Consider the following 20,065-nt stretch of genomic DNA (forward strand, 5'->3'; position numbering starts at 1 on the left):
ATCTTGGTCACTTTCAGCTCTTAGCACAGTGGCAGCAAGCCCTCAGAACCCGCAGCCACAGGCAGGCATCTGTGTGTTCCTGGAGCAATTTGCACACAGTTTGTGGGAGCCAGGGTGGGCAAAGCACACTGTCCTCCAAATAGCGAAGAATTTGTGCTCTGATAGCTGCTTCTGATCCCAGAGGTGCAGACAAAGAGGGTGGGCACCCCTGTTGCAACCTCCCCGCGTTGTGTTGTTGCAAGCCCCTCTCCCTCCAGGTGTGAGGCAGGGCAGGGAGGGAACAGAGAAGGGAGGGGGTCTTCAGGAGCTGAGCAGGCAGAATCCGGACACCTGGAACAGTAGGGATAAGAGTCGGGAGAGACGGAGTTGCCTGTGTCCAGGTGTATGACGGACACGTCCTGTCCTCCCTTTCTGCAAACACTCTGGGGCACCCCTAGCATTGCTGATTTCTGGGCTCCAAGGGCACCCAGAGTTCCCGCTGCCCCTTCAGGTGGATGGTGGCTCAAGAGCTGGGAGCACTGCCAGGCAGGTGTTCTGAGGTTTCTGTGTCCACCAACTAACCCTCCTGCAACCTGGAACTCATCTGACTGACCAGCATGCAGGGTCCCAGGGCTCTTCCAGGCATGGGGCTGTGGTTGGGAGAAGGCTGGCCTCACTAGACAGAAGTGGAGGAGGCCGCTGATCCCCATGCACCCGAGCCCACTCCCCCTCCCCGGGGCTCAAGCCCAGATGAGATGCTTCCTAAATGGCGTCTCCAGTACAGACCGTGCATAGCAGAGCATCCCCGCGGGCCACGCTTCCATCCAGGCACTCAGCTGGGCCATCTGTACCTACCTGCCTCGCCCCTGTTCTGAAGGAGGGACTGGGTCTCCTATACCCAGTTCCCTTGTAGGGACAGCGTGGCTATCAGGTTTCGAGGTAAGGAGCACAGGTCCACAGGGACACGAAAGAGGGTATCCACCCGACTCCAGGGTTTTCTGGATAATTCGGGCAGTGCAGGCTAGGGTTGGTCTAGTTTTCAGAAATGACCCCATGCCTGGGAGGAGAGGGCCAACGGGTAACAGGGAGGGCAGAGGCCATTTCCATAGCCTCTGACACAGAGGAAAACAGTGGCTCCATCTAGCGAGCTGTCCTGAGTCCTCATGTAACAGGAGGGAGGGGGACAGGGCACAACTTTCTGAAAGAATGACCTAGCCCAAGGGGACAACATAAACCGATTAGAACCAAATGGGTCCAAGATGGCAGACAAGCTGACTTTAATTAGACCTTGATCCTCAATCAAGGTTTTTCCAGTAATCATGTATGGATGTGAGAGTTGGACTATAAAGAAAGCTAGCACCAAAGAATTGATGCTTTTGAACTGTGGTGTTGGAGAAGACACTTGAGAGTCCCTTGGACTGCAAAGAGATCCAACCAGTCCATTCTAAAGGAAATCAGTCCTGAATATTCATTGGAAGGACTGATGCTGAAGCTAAACTCCAATACTTTGGCCACCTGATGTGAAGAACTGACTCATTTGAAAAGACCCTGATGCTGGGAAAGATTGAAGGTTGAGGAGAAGTGGATGGCAGAGGATGAGATGGTTGGATGGCATCACCAACTCGATCGACATGAGTTTAAGCAAGTTCTGGGAGTTGGTGATGGACAGGGAAGCCTGACAGGCTTCAGTCCGTGGGGTCACAAAGAGATGGATGTGACTGAGTGACTGAACTGACTCGCCCTCTGCGATAGCCCACACTCTGTCTGTGGAGTGTGCTTCTCTCCAAATCTGAATTAAATCCACTTCGTACCTATCACTATCTCTCACTGAATTTTTTCTGCAATGAGACATCAAGGATCAGAGCTTGATTAGGTCCTGAAAACCCAGGTACCGTGGGTTTTGGCCGGGTTTGCGTCCCAGCCACATGGGTTGAAGTCCCAAACTAAAGCCCACTCAGAGGACACATGTAAGATTCACCTGGCTCCACAGGACAAAGGAGGGGAAGCCCCAGGAGCTGAGCAAACAGGCTCAGGGAGGCTAAAATCTGCCCCGCCCCCTGCCTGCTTCCAGCCTCCCCACCCTGGTCCCTTCACTGGTGGCCGTACCAACCCTGCACCCTGCCTCTAAAGCAAGCCTCCCTCCTCCACACCAGCTGCTGTCAGCACACCAGGGGCTGTCGGGACCCTCTGTGGAAGACCCATACCTCAAACCTCCCCATACACAGAGCTACTGCCTGCAGCCAGACTGAGGCCCTGGGGAGAGAGGCCTAGAAGCTCCCACTCAAGCGGGGCCCCGCTGCTGACTCAGGGCCCCCCTCCCAGGGCACCTCACCCCCTCCTTTGTCTCTCCACTTCCTCCTCAGTCAGGGGACATGCCCTGCAGCAAAGTCATCAGGAAAATGTGAGCAGAGCAATTCAGTGACTTTGTTTTTAGAAACAAAAGATCCCCCGTGAGGCCTCTGGGAGGTCCCTGCTCTGGGGACTCTGGCCCCATTTACAGCTTACTGTGGATCCTATCCTTGCTTGACAGAAACTCTGAGTTTCAATAATGGATGGATATTCCCATCTTTAGAGCAATTCCATTCAGCAGAGTCACCCATCCCCTCCCCCATCACTCAAACCAGAACCTGCTCTAGCTTTGGGCACCTTGATTCTCCCACATCACAGCATAGACATTCTTTGTGTGTGTGTGTGAGTGTGTGTGTTAGTCACTCAGTTGTGTTGGACTCTGCGACCCCATGGACTATAGCCCACCAGGCTCCTCTGTTCATGGAATTCTCCAGGCAGTAATACTGGAATGGGTAGCCATTCCCTTCTCCAGAAGCTTTTCCTGACCCAGGGATCAAACCCAGGTCTCCTGCATTACAGGCAGATTCTTTACCAGCTGAGCCATCAAGAAATTATTGGCCCTCTTCAAAAAGCCAACCTACCCTCAGAGAAAATTTGCCTTCTAGTGGAACATGGAGGGGGAAGGCTCCTTGTTCTGAATTGGTGCTAAAATGCTCTGAGGTCTTATAGGAGTAACTGGGCAGTTCTGCTAATACTTAGCTGATGATGTCTAAGTTCTGGAGAGTGCTACAAGTCAACCCACCAAGGGCTTCCCTAGTGGCTCAGTGCTAAAGAATCTGCCGGCCAACGCAAGAGACTGTTAGGTAGTTAGAATAGGAAACAGGAGTCCAGAATGGCCGTGGCTAAAAGACAAGGAAGTAAAAAGCCTGGAAAATAGATCAAAAGAAGGTCTGAAGACAGGAGTGAGGACCTCAGGTAGAACAAACAGCACTCCTGGCTAGCCCAATTTACATAGGGCAGGCCCAGGGTGGGAGGAAAAAACATATAAAAAGAGGAGCCAAAGGGCCAGGGACCCCCTCTCTTCTCTTCGAGCGTCTTTGGGTCGGCATGCCCTCATGCCTCAAGGATGGATTTTCCTGCTATTTTCTAAATAAAATTGAGCTGTAACACAGACCTGTAACACTGATCTGTCTAAGAGCTATAACACAGTCTGTTTGAGACCTGAGAGCTATAACAGGGTCTGTCCGAGAGCTATGACACGCTGTGGGCTCTAACGTTCATGGCTTCAAATTTTTGTTGAGACAAGACAGAACCGAGGAGAAGGAGAATACACTCGCCTGACATCCATAGGCAGAGGGGCCTGACGATGTCTAAGTTCTGGAGAGTTTGCTACAAGTCAACCCCACTAAGGGCTTCCCTAGTGGCTCAGTGCTAAACAATCTGCCAGCCCACGCAAGAGACGAAGGAGACTCAAGTTCGATCTCTGGTCTGGGAAGATCCCACATGTTGTGGAGCATCTAAGCCGGAGCGCCACAACTACTGAACCTGTGTCCTAGAGCCCGGAGTCACAACAGCTGAGCCCAAGCACTCCAGAGCTTGTGCTCCACAAGAGAAGCCACTGCAATAAGAAGCCCACGCTGCAACAAACAGCCCCCACTCTCAGCAACTCGACAGAAGCCCAGGCAGCAGTGAAGACCCAGCGCAAGCAAAAACAAATAAATTCAAACCATTTTAGAAAGTCACCCATCAAGCAGCCCAGTCATCGTGCCCAACCGCAGGGATCCCAGGACTCACAAGTGAAGAGTGTCACCAGAATGGTGCAACCCACAGCCCTCCCAGAAGACACCAGGGTGACAGCAGAAGGGCAGATCACAAATGGGAGGATAGAAGACTCAGAACTGCCTGTAAGTGTGCTTACTCAAGCTGGTGATGGAATAAATCCATACTCAAACAATCGCACATCATTTTCATTTTGCCAGGGAAATGAACAATGGTTTCTAAAGGCACTCAATTGACAAGGGTCTGATGAAATGACCTGTTCTTGCAACCTCTCTGGAAAACAATTTAGCAATATATACAAACAACTTTAAATATGTCTCCATCCCCTGAATCAGTAATTCCACTTTCGGAAGTGCAACTTTAGGAGGTAACCAAAAATGAAGACAGAGATTTATGCCAAGATGCTAATTAAGGTGGTAATTATAGTAGAATCATCTGTGCTTGATTACCATAAAAAATAAAATGAAACAAGCCCTCCTCCCCCATTAAAAATCCTTAACATTAGAGTCATGGGAGTATGACCATAACATAATCTGCCCACCCAGAATCACTGCATGGAGTCACAGCTGGAAGGGCCTTTAGGGACCAAGGTGAGGTAGGGACTTGCCTAAGATTGCACAGCTCCATGGGAACTGACCAGGACAGAAACAAGGCCTCTAGGACAGCTTGGTCCTCCCTGGGAGGGGACTGCAATGGGTACTGGGTTTTCTTTGAGACAACATTCTGGAATGTGATGGTGGCAATGGCTGGACTGGGCTTCTCAGGTGACTCAGTGGGTAAAGAATGCACCTGTAATGCAGGAGACACATGGTTCAATCCCTGGGTCAGGAAGGGCCCCTGGAGGAGGGCATGGCAACCCACTCCGGTATGCTTGTCTGGAGAATTCCCATGGACAGAGGAGCCTGGTGGGCTACAGTCCATGGGGTTGCAGAGTGGGACACGACTGAAGAGACTGAGCATGCATGCAATGGCTGGACTACCTTGTAAACACACTAGAGATGAATGAATTTCATACCTTAAGGGAGTGAATGTAACAGTGTGTGAATTATACCTCAATTTAAAAAAAAAAGTCTCAGCCTTGTTCTTGGCTTCCAGGGTAGAGACCCAGCCTGGAGAATGTCAAGGACTGGTTTGGCCCCTTATGCTGGATATTGTCACCTTCCCCAGAGTTCCTTGGCTCCACCCTCTTCTTTCCCATCACCACTATATTTTAGCTACCAGAAATCAGCCCAGGCCCGGCCCTGGGTCACTGTCCTAGGCAGGTCATGCTGTCTTTGTCCAGATTTCCTCCAGCACCCAACTCTGGGCTTTCTTTGCCTCTCCCAACCCAGCCTCCAGGTGTCCATCCCTCCTACGGCAGCCAGGGGGATCTCTAAAAATACACATCTTTGCATGCCATTGTATTGCTTAAACTCTACCAGTGATTTCCCAAGAAGTTCAAATATTGACGTTCATACTCCTTAGCAGAGTTTACAAGAACACCCCGCCCTGTCTGGCCTCCTTTTTCTCCACCCTCCTCCTCTCCCTTGCCCTTCCCAGGCCAGCCTTCTGGAGCCACTTGGATGCTACTAACTCTTTCTAACAGCCCAAGTGCCCCTTCCTCAAGGCAAGGCACCCCTAACAAGTACGGTCAGCATTGGCAAACACCCCCACCCAAAACTGGTTGCTTTCTGCACTCAGCAAAAAAACATACTGCGCCCGCTAAGCACCAGGCACTGTTACGGGAAACAGTAGTGAACAAACAGACCACAGCTGCTGCCCTCGTGGGGTTGACACCAGGAACCTCCCTCCTCCATATACATGATCACCATGCAAAAGTGCTCTGGTCGCCACTAAGCAAAGAGATCTCTGAAAGTTTATTACTCCCGCTATCGTCAGCTGCTGCAAAATACAGGGGCTCCGAGAAAACACACAGATGACCAGCAGATCCTGGCTGCCCAGCTGGACAAGTGCCTGAGGATATGAAGCAGGACATCAGTCCAGCGCTCCTCAGAGCCACTGGGCTCCCTGTCTTTCCTGCTTCACTCATGTCCCACCTAGGATCCAGATGGCCTCTTTACTCCTTCACCTCATCTCCCAGAATGTGACCTTTGCAAAGAATGAGCATTTCTTTAAAAAAAAAAAAAAATCAGTATTCTTGAGAATTCCCTGGTCCAGTGATGAGGACTGCCTCCATACTTCCACATAAGGGGGAAAGGGTTCGATCCCTGGTTGGGGAACTAAGATTCTGCAAGCTGTGGCATGGTAAAAAAAAATTAAAATGAAAATCAGTATTCCTTATTTATACAAAATAGTATTCAATGCAGCTGTTATTTCAAGCTTAGTCCCAGCAAGGGGGCCACGCCCTGGGACTCCATGATCTGATCTGGCCCTCCTCCAAGCCATACCCATCCCCCAGGGTCAGGAAACGATGCAAAGGTTTAAGGGTCACAGTTTGGGTACCAAGATCCTAGCTGCCTCAAGGGGTAAGTATTTACCCAAAAGAAATGAAAATTTGTCAATACAAAAATAGCACATAATACATGGGTATTCACAACTTAAACAGTCCAAAACTGGAAATCTTCCAATGGGTAAATAAATAAACTATGGTTTACCTATGAAATGGAATACTACTCAGGAGTAAAAAAAAAAAAAAGGAAACATTAATATACATACTGCAGCACAGAAAAATCTCAAATAATGAAGCAGAGTGGAAAAACCAAACCAAAAAAAGAATACTCACCATATTATTCCACAAGGTCTAAAATATGTGTGCACTCTTACGGTGGTAGAAAGCAGATTAGTGTTGAAGGAGGAGATGCAAAGAGCTTCTTAGGGTAACAGATATGTTCATTACCTTGACTGTGGTGATGGCTTCACTGGTGTATATACGTCAAAACTCTTCATTCAAACTGTACAGCTAAAAACCTGCCATTTATTGCACATCGTTTATGTCTAAATAAAGCCACTTAAAAAAAAAAAAAAAGCCCACACTACATTGAGGCAGCATTTCTTACCTACCAGGTTCGTAACGATCCCAAAATTTGACAGCACACTTCATTAGAAACATTGTAGGAAAATGGGGGACTCTTAATTCCACTGCTAACGGAAATTCAAAATGGTCAGAGAAATCTGATAACGTCCATTAAAATTACGGAGCCATCTGACCCAGGACCCAGCAATTTACTTCCAAGAATTCATCCTGGAGATACACATGCATAATTGTATGTGCAAAGGAATGATGCAGGAGCAAGATTATACCCTGTGGCACTGTTGGTAACAGGCCCCCTTCTCCATAAAAGTGAATAAGCCAAGTGTCCACCTCTAGGGCTGACTAATAAACCTCCCCCACGTGGAATGCATGGTAGTTTAAAACCAAGAAGGTTCTCTATACACTGATGGAGAAATCTCTCCCAGGATATACTGTTAAGTGAAAAAGAACCAAGATGCTAAACATGTGGATTATGACTTTGTATTTGAAAGTGTGTTAGTCACTCAGTCATGTCTGACTCTGTGCGACCCCATGGATCCCACAGGCCCATCAGGCTCCTCTGTCCATGGGATTCTCCAGGCAAGAATACTGGAGTGGGTTGCCATTTCCTTCTCCATTGTATTTGAAAAGGGAAAAAATAAAAATATATGCTGGAATTTGCCTCTACTTGCATAAAGAAGCATCAGAAATGTATCCAAGCAATTCATACAAGCGGCTTCCTAAGCAGGGGCTGGGGAGGGCTTGGATGGGCAGGGTTTAAGGGAGACTTCTCATGTAAAACCTTTTATATTGTTTTGCCTTTGATACATGTGAATGTATTACCTGTTCAGAAAACAAAAACAACCTTGTTATAAAGGTTGTTTTAAATATAAATATCTATATTTATATTAAAAGATATTTTATCTTTTAAATATAAATTTAGAATCCCTGGCCTTAATACTTCCTAGAAGTATGTCAGGATCCAATGGGCTAATAGCCATATAAATGCTATTGATAACACAGGTCCTCAAAGTCAGAAGCCCACCTGACTCAGGATTACAATGAGTACTTCCTTAAAATGCAGATTCCTAGGTCCTACCCTAAATGAACCTAATCAGCATCCCTGGAGGTGGTGCCCCAGGACCCATAAATTTTTCAGGTTCCCCAGCGGATAGAGCAGGTGCTAGAAGAGATGGCCCACTACCGTGAGATGGACGTGTACCCAGTAAATATTGACTCAGCACCGGCTCTGTGCCAGGCTCCGCTCTAGGAGATACACACAGAAATACCACCCCTGTTTCCTTAGGGCAGATATTCCATTAGACACACAAACAAGGAAAGTATTAAATAGTGGTGCTTTCCAGGTGGCGCTTATGGCAAAGAACCTGTTTACCAATGCAGGAAGTTCGACCCCCAGATCGGGAAGATCCCCTGGAGAAGGAAACAGCAACCCACTCCAGTATTCTTGCCTGCAGAATCCCACAGACAGAGGAGCCTAGTGGGCTACAGTCCATGGGGTCGCACAGAGTCAGGCACGACGGAAGTGACAGCATGCATGCACACGTGGAAGGCAGAGAATTAAAATAAAGGACCTAGAGGGACTCGGCCTCTGGAGGAGGTGACATTCTAACTGAGATGGGATGAGGTCAGGGTCCCCCCCCCCGCCCCCGCACCGTCTTCAGTGTGGAGTGGCAGGTGGGGGCCTTGTAGGCTGGGGGAACGGGTTGTGCAAGACCAGATGGAGCCAGCATCATGGGAGGTGATTGGGCCAGTGAACCTTGAAGGGGACACCCAGGATCCGATAGTTAGGGGTCTGGGAGCCAGTCAAGTGTATGTGTTTTCTACTGTGGGCACTGGAAAACCACGAGGGGTCTTCCAGCAAAAAAAAAAAAAAAGTCACATATTGTTTTTTAAAAAAGATAACTGGGGCTGCTGTGTGGGCAGTGATGAAAAGCGGGCAGGAGACACATCAAGGGGTTGTTGCAAAAACACAGAAGGCGTTGAAGGTGAACTGGAGGAAGGCAGAGCAGTGGATGGATACAGGACAGGTTTGGGAGGCGTAGGCCATAGGGCTCAGTCCTCACTGGGGTCTCAAGGGGATGGTCAGAAACGAGATGCCCAGACTGTTTGCTTGAATACAGGTGCCTGGACCCCAGGAGCCTTTGACTGAGGTGAGAGAGACCACAAAAGAGGAGAAAGGACATATATAAGCTGTCCATCAAGAATGACATGAAGCCAGTGCCCAAAAAAGAACCATTTAAAGCTGCCCCTGAAGCCCCTGAAAACAAGTCTCGTGAAGAGTGTGATGTGGACAGGGCCGGGCTGAGGTCTGGAGAACCGTTGCGTCATGGCTCCCAGGAGCTGGCCCGGGTCTAAAATGAAAGGGCCTGATGCTATATTTCCCCTCCAGAGAGTCACCCTGTGAGTTTCACAGCGTTGCTTGAGGCTGGCACTCGCCTCCTACACAGAAATCAACAACCCTCCTTCCCTTCAGGTGACTTCTGGCTTGGTGAGAGCTGCTGGGAGCTGGCTGGGGGACTGTCAAAGCAGCGACTGTCCCAGCAGGGCCTGAAGGAGGAGAGAGAGCCAGGGCAGGAAGGCAAGAAGTTAACCGCCATCTGCCCAGAAGAGAGAGAAGCAGACTGACCAGGTGAAGGCCTGATGCTCATCAGCTAAGTGGCTGAACTCTGAGAACATCAGGGTTCTCATCTAGAACATGGTGAGGATCCATGAGGGAACACAGAAATGGTGGTGGTGGTTTAGTTGCTAAGTCGAGTCCGACTCTCACGACCCCATGGACTGTTGCCCACCAGGCTCCTCTGTCCAAGGGATTCTCCTAGCAGGAACACTGGAGTGGGTTGTCATTTTCTTCTTTTTTTTTTTTTTTTTTCATTTTCTTCTTCAAGGCATCTCCTCAACCCAGCGAGGGAACCTGCATCTCCTTCATTGGCAGGCAGATCCTTTACCACTGAGCCACCAGGGAAATGGAAGGCACCTAACACAGTGCCTGGCATATGGCATACAACAGGCAACCAGAGCATTCAGTTCAGCTCAGTCGCTCAGTCGTGGCTGACTCTCTGCGACCCCTGTGACCCATGGCCTCCCTGTCCATCACCAACTCCCAGAGTCTACCCAAACCCACGTCTATCAAGTCGGGGATGCCATCCAACCATCTCATCCTCTGTCATCTGCTTCTTCTCCTGACGTCAATCTTTCCCAGCATCAGGGTCTTTTCAAATGAGTCAGCTCTTCACATGAGGTGGCCAAAGGATTGGAGTTTCAGCTTCAACATCAGTCCTTCCAATGAACACCCAGGACTGATCTCCTTTAGGATGGACTGGTTGGATCTCCTTGCAGTCCAAGGGACTCTCAAGAGTCTTCTTCAAAACCACAGTTCAAAAGCATCAATTCTTCGGCGCTCAGGTTTCTTTATAGTCCAACTCTCTCATCCATACATGACCACTGGAAACACCACAGCCTTGACTAGACGGACCTTTGTTGGCAAAGTAATGTCTCTGCTTTTTAATATGCTGTCTAGGTTGGTCATAACTTTCCTGCCAAGGAGTAAGCGTCTCTTAATTTCATGGCTGCAGTCACCATCTGCAGTGATTTTGGAGCCCAAAAAAATAAAGTCTGACACTGTTTCCACTGTTTCCCCATCTATTTGCCATGAAGTGATGGGACCAGATGCCATGATCTTAGTTTTCTGAATGTTGAGCTTTAAGACAACTTTTTCACTCTCTTCTTACACTTTCATCAAGAGGCTCTTTAGTTCCTCTTCACTTTCTGCCATAAGGGTGGTGTCATCTGCATATCTGAGGTTATTAAGATTTCTCCCGGCAATCTTGATTCCAGCTTGTGCTTCTTCCAGCCCAGCGTTTCTCATGATGTACTCTGCATATAAGTTAAATAAGCAGGGTGACAATATACAGCCTTGACGTACTCCTTTACTGATTTGGAACCAGTCTGTTGTTCCATGTCCAGTTCTGTTGTTTCCTGACCTGCATATAGGTTTCTCAAGAGGCAGGTTGGGTGGTCTGCTATCCCCATCTCTTTCAGAATTTTCCACAGTTTATTGTGATCCACACAGTCAAAGGCTTTGGCATAGTCAATAAAGCAGAAATAGATGTTTTTCTCGAACTCTCCTGCTTTTTCGATGATCCAGCGGATGTTGGCAATTTGATCTCTGGTTCCTCTGCCTTTTCTAAAACCAGCTTGAACATCTGGAAGTTCACGGTTCATGTATTGCTGAAGCCTGGCTTGGAGAATTCTGAGCATTACTTTACTAGCATGTGAGATGAGTGCAATTATGAGGTAGTTTGAGCATTCTTTGGCATTGCCTTTCTTTGGGATTGGAATGAAAACTGACCTTTTCCAGTCCTGTGGCCACTGCTGAGTTTTCCAAATTTGCTGGCATATTGAGGGCAGCACTTTCACAGCGCCATCTTTCAGGATTTGAAATAGCCCAACTGGAATTCCATCACCTCCACTAGCTTTGTTCATAGTGATGCTTCCTAAGGCCCACTTGACTTCACATTCCAGGATGTCTGGCTCTAGGTCAGTGATCACACCATCGTGATTATCTGGGTTGTGAAGATCTTTTTTGTACACTTTTTCTGTGTATTCTTGCCACCTTGTCTTAATATCTTCTGCTTCTGTTAGGTCCATACCATTTCTGCCCTTTATTGAGCCCATCTTTGCATGAAATGTTCTCTTGGTATCTCTAATTTTCTTGAAGAGATCTCTAGTCTTTCCCATTCTGTTGTTTTCCTCTATCTCTTTGCATTGATCACTGAAGAAGGCTTTCTTATCTCTCCTTGCTATTCTTTGGAACTCTGCACTCAAATGGGTATATCTTTCCTTTTCTCCTTTGCTTTTTGCTTCCCTTCTTTTCACAGCTATTTGTAAGGCCTCCCCAGACAGCCATTTTGCTTTTTTACATTTCTTTTCTATAGGGACGGTCTTGATCCCTGTCTCCTGTACAATGTCACACACCTCCGTCCATAGTTCATCAGGCACTCTGTCTATCAGATCTAGTCCCTTAAATCTATTTCTCACTTCCACTGTATAGTCATAAGGGATTTGATTTAGGTCATACCTGAATGGTCTAGTGGTTTTCTCCACTTTCTTCAATTTCAGTCTGAATTTGGCAATAAGCAGTTCATGATCCGAGCTACAGTCAGCTCCCGGTCTTGTTTTTGCTGACTGTATAGAGCTTCTCCATCTTTGGCTACAAAGAATATAATCAGTCTGATTTCGGTGTCAACCATCTGGTGATGTCCATGTGTAGAGTCTTCTCTTGTGTTGTTGGAAGAGGGTGTTTGCTATGACCAGTGCGTTCTCTTGGCAGAACTCTATTAGCCTTTGCCCTGCTTCATTCTGTACTCCAAAGCCAAATTTGCCTGTTACTCCAGGCAACAGACTTTGACTTCCTACTTTTGCATTCCAGTCCCCTATAATGAAAAGGACATCTTTTTGGAGTGTTAGTTATAGAAGGGCTTGTAGGTCTTCATAGAACTGTTCAACTTCAGCTTCTTCAGCATTACTGGTTGGGGCATAGACTTGGATTACCATAATATTGAATGGTTTGCCTTGGAAATGAACAGAGATCATTCTGTCGTTTTTGAGATTGCATTCAAGTATTGCATTTCGGACTCTTTTGTTGACTATGATGGATACTCCATTTCTTCTAAGGGATTCCTGCCCACAGTAGTATATATAATGGTCATCTGAGTTAAATTCACCCATTCCAGTCCATCTTAGTTCACTAATTCCTAGAATGTCGATGTTCACTCTTGCCATCTCCTGTTTGACCACTTCTAATTTGCCTTGATTCGTGGACCTAACATTCCAGGTTCCTATGCAATATTACTCAAAGCATGGAGCCTAGCAAAACAGGGAAGTGACAACCAGAAGCATCCCCAGACACTTCTCTGGGGACTCAAGACCAGAACAATATAACAGAAGCACCAGAGAACATCACAGGGAGTCATAACCATCACAGACCTTTGTGATTCAGCAATAAGAGTAGCAAAGTGCACCAAGATTAGAAACATAAACAGTGGTTATGGAAATCATTGATACTGTTGCACCAACAGATATATATCAACTCTATACAAGGAAAACTAGAGACAACATCTGTATAAGGCATCCATATAGGCACCCATATAACACGTAGAAAAAGCAGCAAAGAAAACTTCAAATTTCCAAAGATAGAAGTAGCACTTATCTCATTTTTTTATTCTCTAACAACAAAGCAACAAAAGTACAAAACAAAAACAGAAACAGCAACAAAAAAAACTCAACAGTCTAGAAATTTTATAATATTGCATAACACATAGAAAAAAATTGATAATGAAAATTCCATATGCCAACAATTATGTAATATGCCGAGAAAAATCCATTACCTTAAACATCACAGAATGAAACAAAAAGAACATAAATGAACGCAGCACATAAACCAGTTATGTTTGCAGAAAAGAGCAAGAAAACAAACCCAAACAAAACAAGAGGAAGGAAGATAAATGCAGAAATGTGAAAATTAGAAATCGTAAGAGTGTAAGATTGATTTTTAAAAATTGAGGAAAAAAAGCTGCTTCTCATAAAGAGTGAGATAGGTAAACTGTTGGATGATGGCCTTATCAAAGAAAACACCAAAAAAAAAAAAAAAGAGAGAGAGAGAGAGAAATTAGCAGAGACTATCACAAAACACAAAAGTAGCTGATTCTATGCAAATAACTTGGAAAAGTCAACAATGTGGATTATTTTTGAGGAAGATGAAAATTTACCAAAATTGATACACTTCTCCCAAAGAGGAAACTTGAAAATCATGGAAATTTGGAGGAACAGAACTACTCCTAAAAGTGCAGTAAGCCCCAATACCTCAGAGTGACGTATTTTAAACTTTCCAGAAACGGATCATCCCGTCACCATTTAAAGCAACAGTTCTCAGTCTCAGCACCGAGACCAGCAGCATCAGAACCACCTGAGAACTTGCAGAAATGCAGATTCTGAGGTCCCGCATCACAGCTACTGAATCAGAAATTCTGGAAGGAAAGCCCAGAATCTTCCATATGATTCTGACCCACACGGCACTCTGAGAGCCCCTGTTCAAATGTGCTGCACCCAGGGTAGTCTCCAGCAGCACCAGTATCACTGGGGAGCTGGGAAAAAATGCAGAATCCTAGGCTCAGCCCATGCTGAGTTGGACTCTGCATTTTGCCAAGATCCCCAGGGGACTCAGGTGTCTGAGCTTCCCAGGTGGTGCTAGTGGTAAAGAACCTGCCTATTAGTGCAGGAGACCGAAGAGATGGGGGTTCCATCCCTGGATTGGGAAGATTTCCTGAAGGAGGGCATGGCAACCCACTCCAGTATTCTTGCCTGGAGAATCTCACGGACTGAGGAGCCTAGTAGGCCACAGTCCATCCGGTTGCAAACAGCTGGACACGACTGAAGCGACTTAGCACATCTACAACTCTAGGCCAGGGCTGTGCAATAGAAACAGAACTGAACCAGATGTACCATATAAAATTTCTAGTAGCCACATTTTAAAAAATAAAAGAAACTAAATTGATTTTTAAAATATATTTTATGGACTTCCCTGGTGGCTCAGTGGTAAAGCATCTGCCTGCCAATGTAGAAGACACAGGTTTGATCCTGAATTGGGAAGATCCCCTGGAGAAGGAAATGGCAACCCACTCCAGTATTCTTGCCTGAAAAATTCCATGGACAGAGCAGCCTGGCAGGCTACAGTCCATGGGGTCGCAAAGAGTTGGACATGACTTAGTGACTAAACAACAAAACACAGATCAACAGACTGACCATTAATGGGCGAGTTGTTGAATTTGGATCAAAGGTCTATTCCCCTCTACTCCCCTAGCCCACCCAGTTCTTTCCAGAACCTTCTGTCTGGGCATGTTTCCTCATCTGGAACATGAAAGAGTTAGATTAGATTTCTAAAGACCTTGTCAGCTCTAATATTCCAGGATTCTTTCTTCTGTTCATTCATTCAGCTGGTTTTCAGGAGCTTACAGTCTAGCTGGGAAGACAGTCTTCCAATGATGCCACAAGAAAATATACAAGGGCGCCATGGAGGGTGTTATGAAGGAGGGGACAGGTGTGCTCATTGGTACTGGGTTGGCCAAGAAGCTCATTCGGGTTTTTCTGTACCATCTTACAGAAAAACCCAAATGAAATTTTTGGCCAGCCCAATACTAGTAGAGTCTGAAGGTGGCGGCCGAGGTTGGGAGATGAGTCTGGGGGAGCTGAAAGGGGGGAAACAGGCAATAACAGGGAGAGTAGAATGTGGGGAAGGCTAGCCATTCCAGGGAGCAGGAAGTCAGCTCACATGCAGTAGGACGACCGAGCCCTGAGGAAAGCATAAACAGGCATTCAGCTGTTATTTGTCCAGCCAATCTAAGCTGCGTCAATGCAGATAATCTTGACCTGATATTCTTGCAGGGGCAGAGAAGAGAAGTTTGGGTAATATATTTTGTTTGTCTCTGCTGCTGCTGCTGCTAAGTCGCTTCAGTCATGTCCGACTCTGCGACCCCAGAGACGGCAGCCCACCAGGTTCTGCCGTCCCTGGGATTCTCCAGGCAAGAACACTGGAGTGGGTTGCCATTTCCTTCTCCAATGCATGAAAGTGAAAAGTGAAAGTGAAGTCACTGAGTCGTGTCCAACTCTCAGCGACCCCATGGACTGCAGCCTACCAGGCTCCTCCGTCCATGGGATTTTCCAGGCAAGAGTACTGGAGTGGGGTGCCATTGCCTTCTCCATGTTTGTCTCTAGAATGCCCTTTGAAGAGCTGACTCTCTAAGACCTGCATCACTAAACAGACATCCACACTTGGATATGGAATCTTTCATCAGCCAGCCCGCACAGTCAGCTTCACAGAACCATGTGGTTAAAGAAAATCCACCAGTGACTCTGCAGACTAGGGAATGCTCTCAGGGGCAGGTGACAGTTACCAAAGCACCAAAGAAACTCATGAGGTGCCTCTGACAGCCCAAGTGCCAGTGAAATGTAATACCTTAACCAGCACCACAAAACAGGCTAAGATACTGAGAAGACCTCAAACAGAAAAGGAAAAAAAAAGGGGAGGGGAGGAAGGAGGGCTCTTTCAAAGGGAAAATCATTTGGTTTCTCAAATGTTCGTGAATCAAAATGTAAACACAGGGTAAATTACCAAAGACGGTACGGGGCAATCAATCAAAAATAAAAGGAAGGCTCCAGTAAGCAAGCAAAAGCTGCCTTCCAGCTACACGGAAAAACACTCTAGTGCCCCAGGTAAATAAATAATAAAAGGATGTGGAAACAGTACACCTTGAAAACTCCTGATCCTACTCTGCTCTCCTAACCAGAAGCAGTGCTGACGGGTTCATGCTGCCTGGGTTACATTCCCGGCTAGCCTTTATTTATCTAATAATACTTGCGTCCTTCTGACTGAAGCTGATCTTTGTATTTTATCAGTGTTTCCCATTATTTTACCCCAAGCTCCAGCATTAATCCCCAAACAAAAGTTATCTGACCTCTAGACTGGATGAATGCTAGAAATAAGAATTTCAGGGTATTCAGTCCACACCACTTTTCTTCTCCTGATAGGAAGGCTCTTGGGAATATGTACCCACAAGGAAAAAAATACAACAAGGCACAGTGATTTTCATTCTGCCATACCTCACTCTGTTTATATATTAAAAGAAAAAACTCTTTCATTCATTCAGGTGCTGTTTCACAATTACAGCCTTAATCTGCCTTGCTCATTATTTTCTTAAACACAAGTCATTTGTGTAACCAATAGGCACAGGATAAAACTCTAATGTTTACTGAAAAAAACCAAACCAAAAAACAAATAAAAAAGGAAAGTGGAAGTGATAATAATCTAAGGTCACAGAATTTTATGAGAGGTAGAAGGGGCTCTGGTGAATAAGGAAGAACTTAAGGACATGCACCTTTTTAAGGAAGAAAACTGGTAGCAAAGGTCTAGAAAAATTAAAATGTTGACTAGCTGTCATTTCTATAGCAGGCCTAGGAACATTTCACACTTTTCCTTTCTTTTTTTCTTTTTTAACAATTTACTCTCCTTAGGCCAATGCTGCTGTACCTTCACTGCACAGCATCCTGCTGTTTGTCAGGGCTGCCAATAAAAGGCATCGCCAGCCCAGGAGAGGGGGCCAGGCGCCTCAGTATTTGTTAGACCCACCTCCCCATGGGGTGGAGCAGCCGTCGAAAGGAGCCGATATTAAGGGACCAACCCACTTGTTTCTTGGATGTCAGTGATTCTTAGAACACGTCCCGGGATTTGATCACTCTTGATTCAACATGATTTGACTCCCCTTCACTCTTCCCTGAAAGCACAGAGATGATCACTTCTATCCCATTTTACAGATGAGGAAGGTGAAGGTTTTCTTTCTCGAGAACTGTGAGCTACAAACTGCCTGATGATTAGGATTGCCTTTTTGTGGTTAGTCCAACATCCCACGCAGAGCAAGATGTTACTAACAAAGGGCTTCTTTTTATTCTTAGGTGATGGGTGGCTGAACAGGAAGTAGAACACAGAAAATGTAATTTCTAGCCCATGGCACCAAGCTACAGATCAGAAACCTCTAGTATGATCACTAGAAATCCTAGTTCTCAATTTCCATTAAAATGAATCAGAAAAGGCCATAGCATCCAAATCACCATTCCCCTGAGAAGGTAATAAAAGCACATATCCACAGTCCCTGAACATAAGCAACTGTGGGTGGCTCAATGGTAAAGAATCCACCTGCCAATGTTGGAGGCATGGGTTTGATCCCTGGGTCGGCAAGATCCCACATGCCTGGGAGCAACTAAGCCCCCGTGCCATGAGTACCGAGCCTACCCGCTGCAAGTACTGAAGAACCTGTGCTCCGAAACAAGAGAAGCCACGGCAATGAAAAGGTCTTGCACTGCAACTAGAAAATAGACCCGACAAGCTGCAAGTAGAGAAAAGCCCACGCAGCAGTGAAGACCCAGCACAAGCCAAAATAAATAAAATTAAAAAAAAAAAAAGGAAACCCTCTACAGAGGATCAAGCAGCCAAAACCTGGTCTCCCTTGGACATGCAGAGTGGTAGGTGTACGCCCTGGCCCCTGAAGACTCCTCTGTTGCCTATTTCATCCGTATTGTTCTTAGAACCAAGTGCAAACGGTTGTTAAACCACAGAGTTTCATCTACACGAAGACAAGGTAGTATTATTATTTAAAACCTACCTGAAAGATAAATTATGGCAACTCCATCTGGTGTAACATTATAGCGGACTAGTTAATGGTGAGATCCAAAGTACAACATACAAAGGGAAAAGCATGTAAAATGTGTGAATCCCATGGACAGAGAAGCCTGGTGGGCTACCGTCCATGGGGTCAAAAAGAGTTGGATGTCACTTAGTGAATTAACAACAATAATGATCTAAAATATTTTCCAATGATTATGTACCAGATTTGTAATAATTTTTTAAAATAAATGATTTTAAGGTTCTAAAATAATTATCCCACTCCTACATGCGCACAAAGAAGTACAAAAAAGGAGGGTCATTACAGCGTTGTTTACAATAGCAAAACACTAGAAAACTTAAATGTCCATCAATAGGAAAATTCAAATAAATTAGGTTACATTTAGTCAAGGTAATACAGCCATTTTTTTTTTTTTAATAATTATGGGCTGACATGAAATTATCTCTAAGAAATGGGATTCAGGGCGGGGAAACAAGGTGCAGGATATATGCTATCATTTGTATAAAATTATTTTTAAGAATATGCTCATATTTATGGGTACAGGTACAGACTGTCTCTGGAAGGCTTTCCTAAAAATTATAATAATATTGCCTTAAAAGAGGGAAAACAAGAGGACAGGAAACTGGAAAACAGGTGAGAAGAAAGCAGATTTTACTGGACAGCTTTTCTTTGTAATTTGAATTTTTAATGATGTGCATGTGCATATGTTCCTACAAAAACCAACCCAAACCAAAAAAAAAAAAAACAAAACCCAAAAAGCTTTTGGCGGGGGTAAGCTGCATCATATTTTTCTAAGTGTTTCAGCACCTTATTCCATAGTCCTTTGAATGGCAGCCCCCTAAAAAAACATGCTGCCTGAGCAAGCAAATCTCCTCAAGGTCTCCAGCACCCTCATGAAGACCCACCCAGCTCTTCCTGTGATGTCCAGGGCCAGCCAAAGCAAAAGCACTGTGTCTTCTGACAACATTGGCACATTCTCACTTGTATGTAGTAAATAAGAAATATTTTACCTTTCAGCAAAGACATCAAGCTTCGCCAACTCATCAGAGAGGCCGACAAGGGAATCCAAGGTCCCCACCTAGAAAGATGGGAGAGCAGTCAGGGGCTCAGACTTTGTAGCAGAGGGGTGGGGGAGTGCCCTTTCAACTCCAGGGCAGGGAATTCTCTAACTTCCATCCTGGCTTAGTTTTCCTTGGTCAATGGTCAGACTGGAAACCGAGAAGGGCTCTCAAGAGAAACCAGTGGATTTGGGAATATTATTGTTATTACTATTATTTTATTTTTCGGCCAAGAGGATAAACTGTCATTTCAGCCACAGGAAGGAGTGACTATGTGTCCTGGTCTCAGCTAACTGTCCCCTAAGAATGGAAGTCTGGGGGACTCCCCTAGCAGTCCAGTGCTAAGACTCCACACTTCCAATGTTGGGGGCGCAGGTCTGAACCCTGGTTGAGGAACTAAGATCCCACATAACTGAGTGGGATAAAATTTTTTTTAAAAAGACAGAAAAAGAGAAAGACAGTCTGCTCTTCAGGGGATTAATCCTCAGAGCTGAGGAAAAGATGTGACAAAAAGCCAATCAAGGAAGTTACCATTTCTGAAAGCCTTTCTCCTCCAAGTTAGTACGGCCAAGCCTTCTGTCTGGCCCTCTCTGCTGTTATTAACAATGACCTTTCTGGGGCAAGCCCAGCTTTTCCTCCCGCTCTCATTTAGGAAAGTCCTTTTCTTTTCAGGATAGATTACTTATGATGACCTGTTTCTTCATGTGGAAATTGCTACCGTGTCCAAAATTGTGTTTAAAGGTCTACTCACAGAATCA

At 45.8% G+C, this 20,065-nt stretch overlaps 1 protein-coding gene across 8 annotated transcripts in view; it reads right to left on the reverse strand.

The window, feature by feature from the left end:
* Window positions 1–20,065, reverse strand: part of ATP6V1C2 (ATPase H+ transporting V1 subunit C2) — a 60,179-nt gene that overhangs the window by 36,759 nt on the left and 3,355 nt on the right. For all 8 annotated transcript variants that reach the window (XM_061433321.1, XM_061433319.1, XM_061433323.1 and 5 more), the window contains exon 3: window positions 19,260–19,327. In XM_061433321.1, the coding sequence (XP_061289305.1) occupies window positions 19,260–19,327 (68 nt within the window). The remainder of the gene's footprint in view (window positions 1–19,259; window positions 19,328–20,065) is intronic.

Source organism: Bos javanicus, chromosome 11 (genome assembly GCF_032452875.1).
Source record: "Bos javanicus breed banteng chromosome 11, ARS-OSU_banteng_1.0, whole genome shotgun sequence".
Taxonomy (NCBI): Eukaryota; Metazoa; Chordata; class Mammalia; order Artiodactyla; family Bovidae; genus Bos; species Bos javanicus.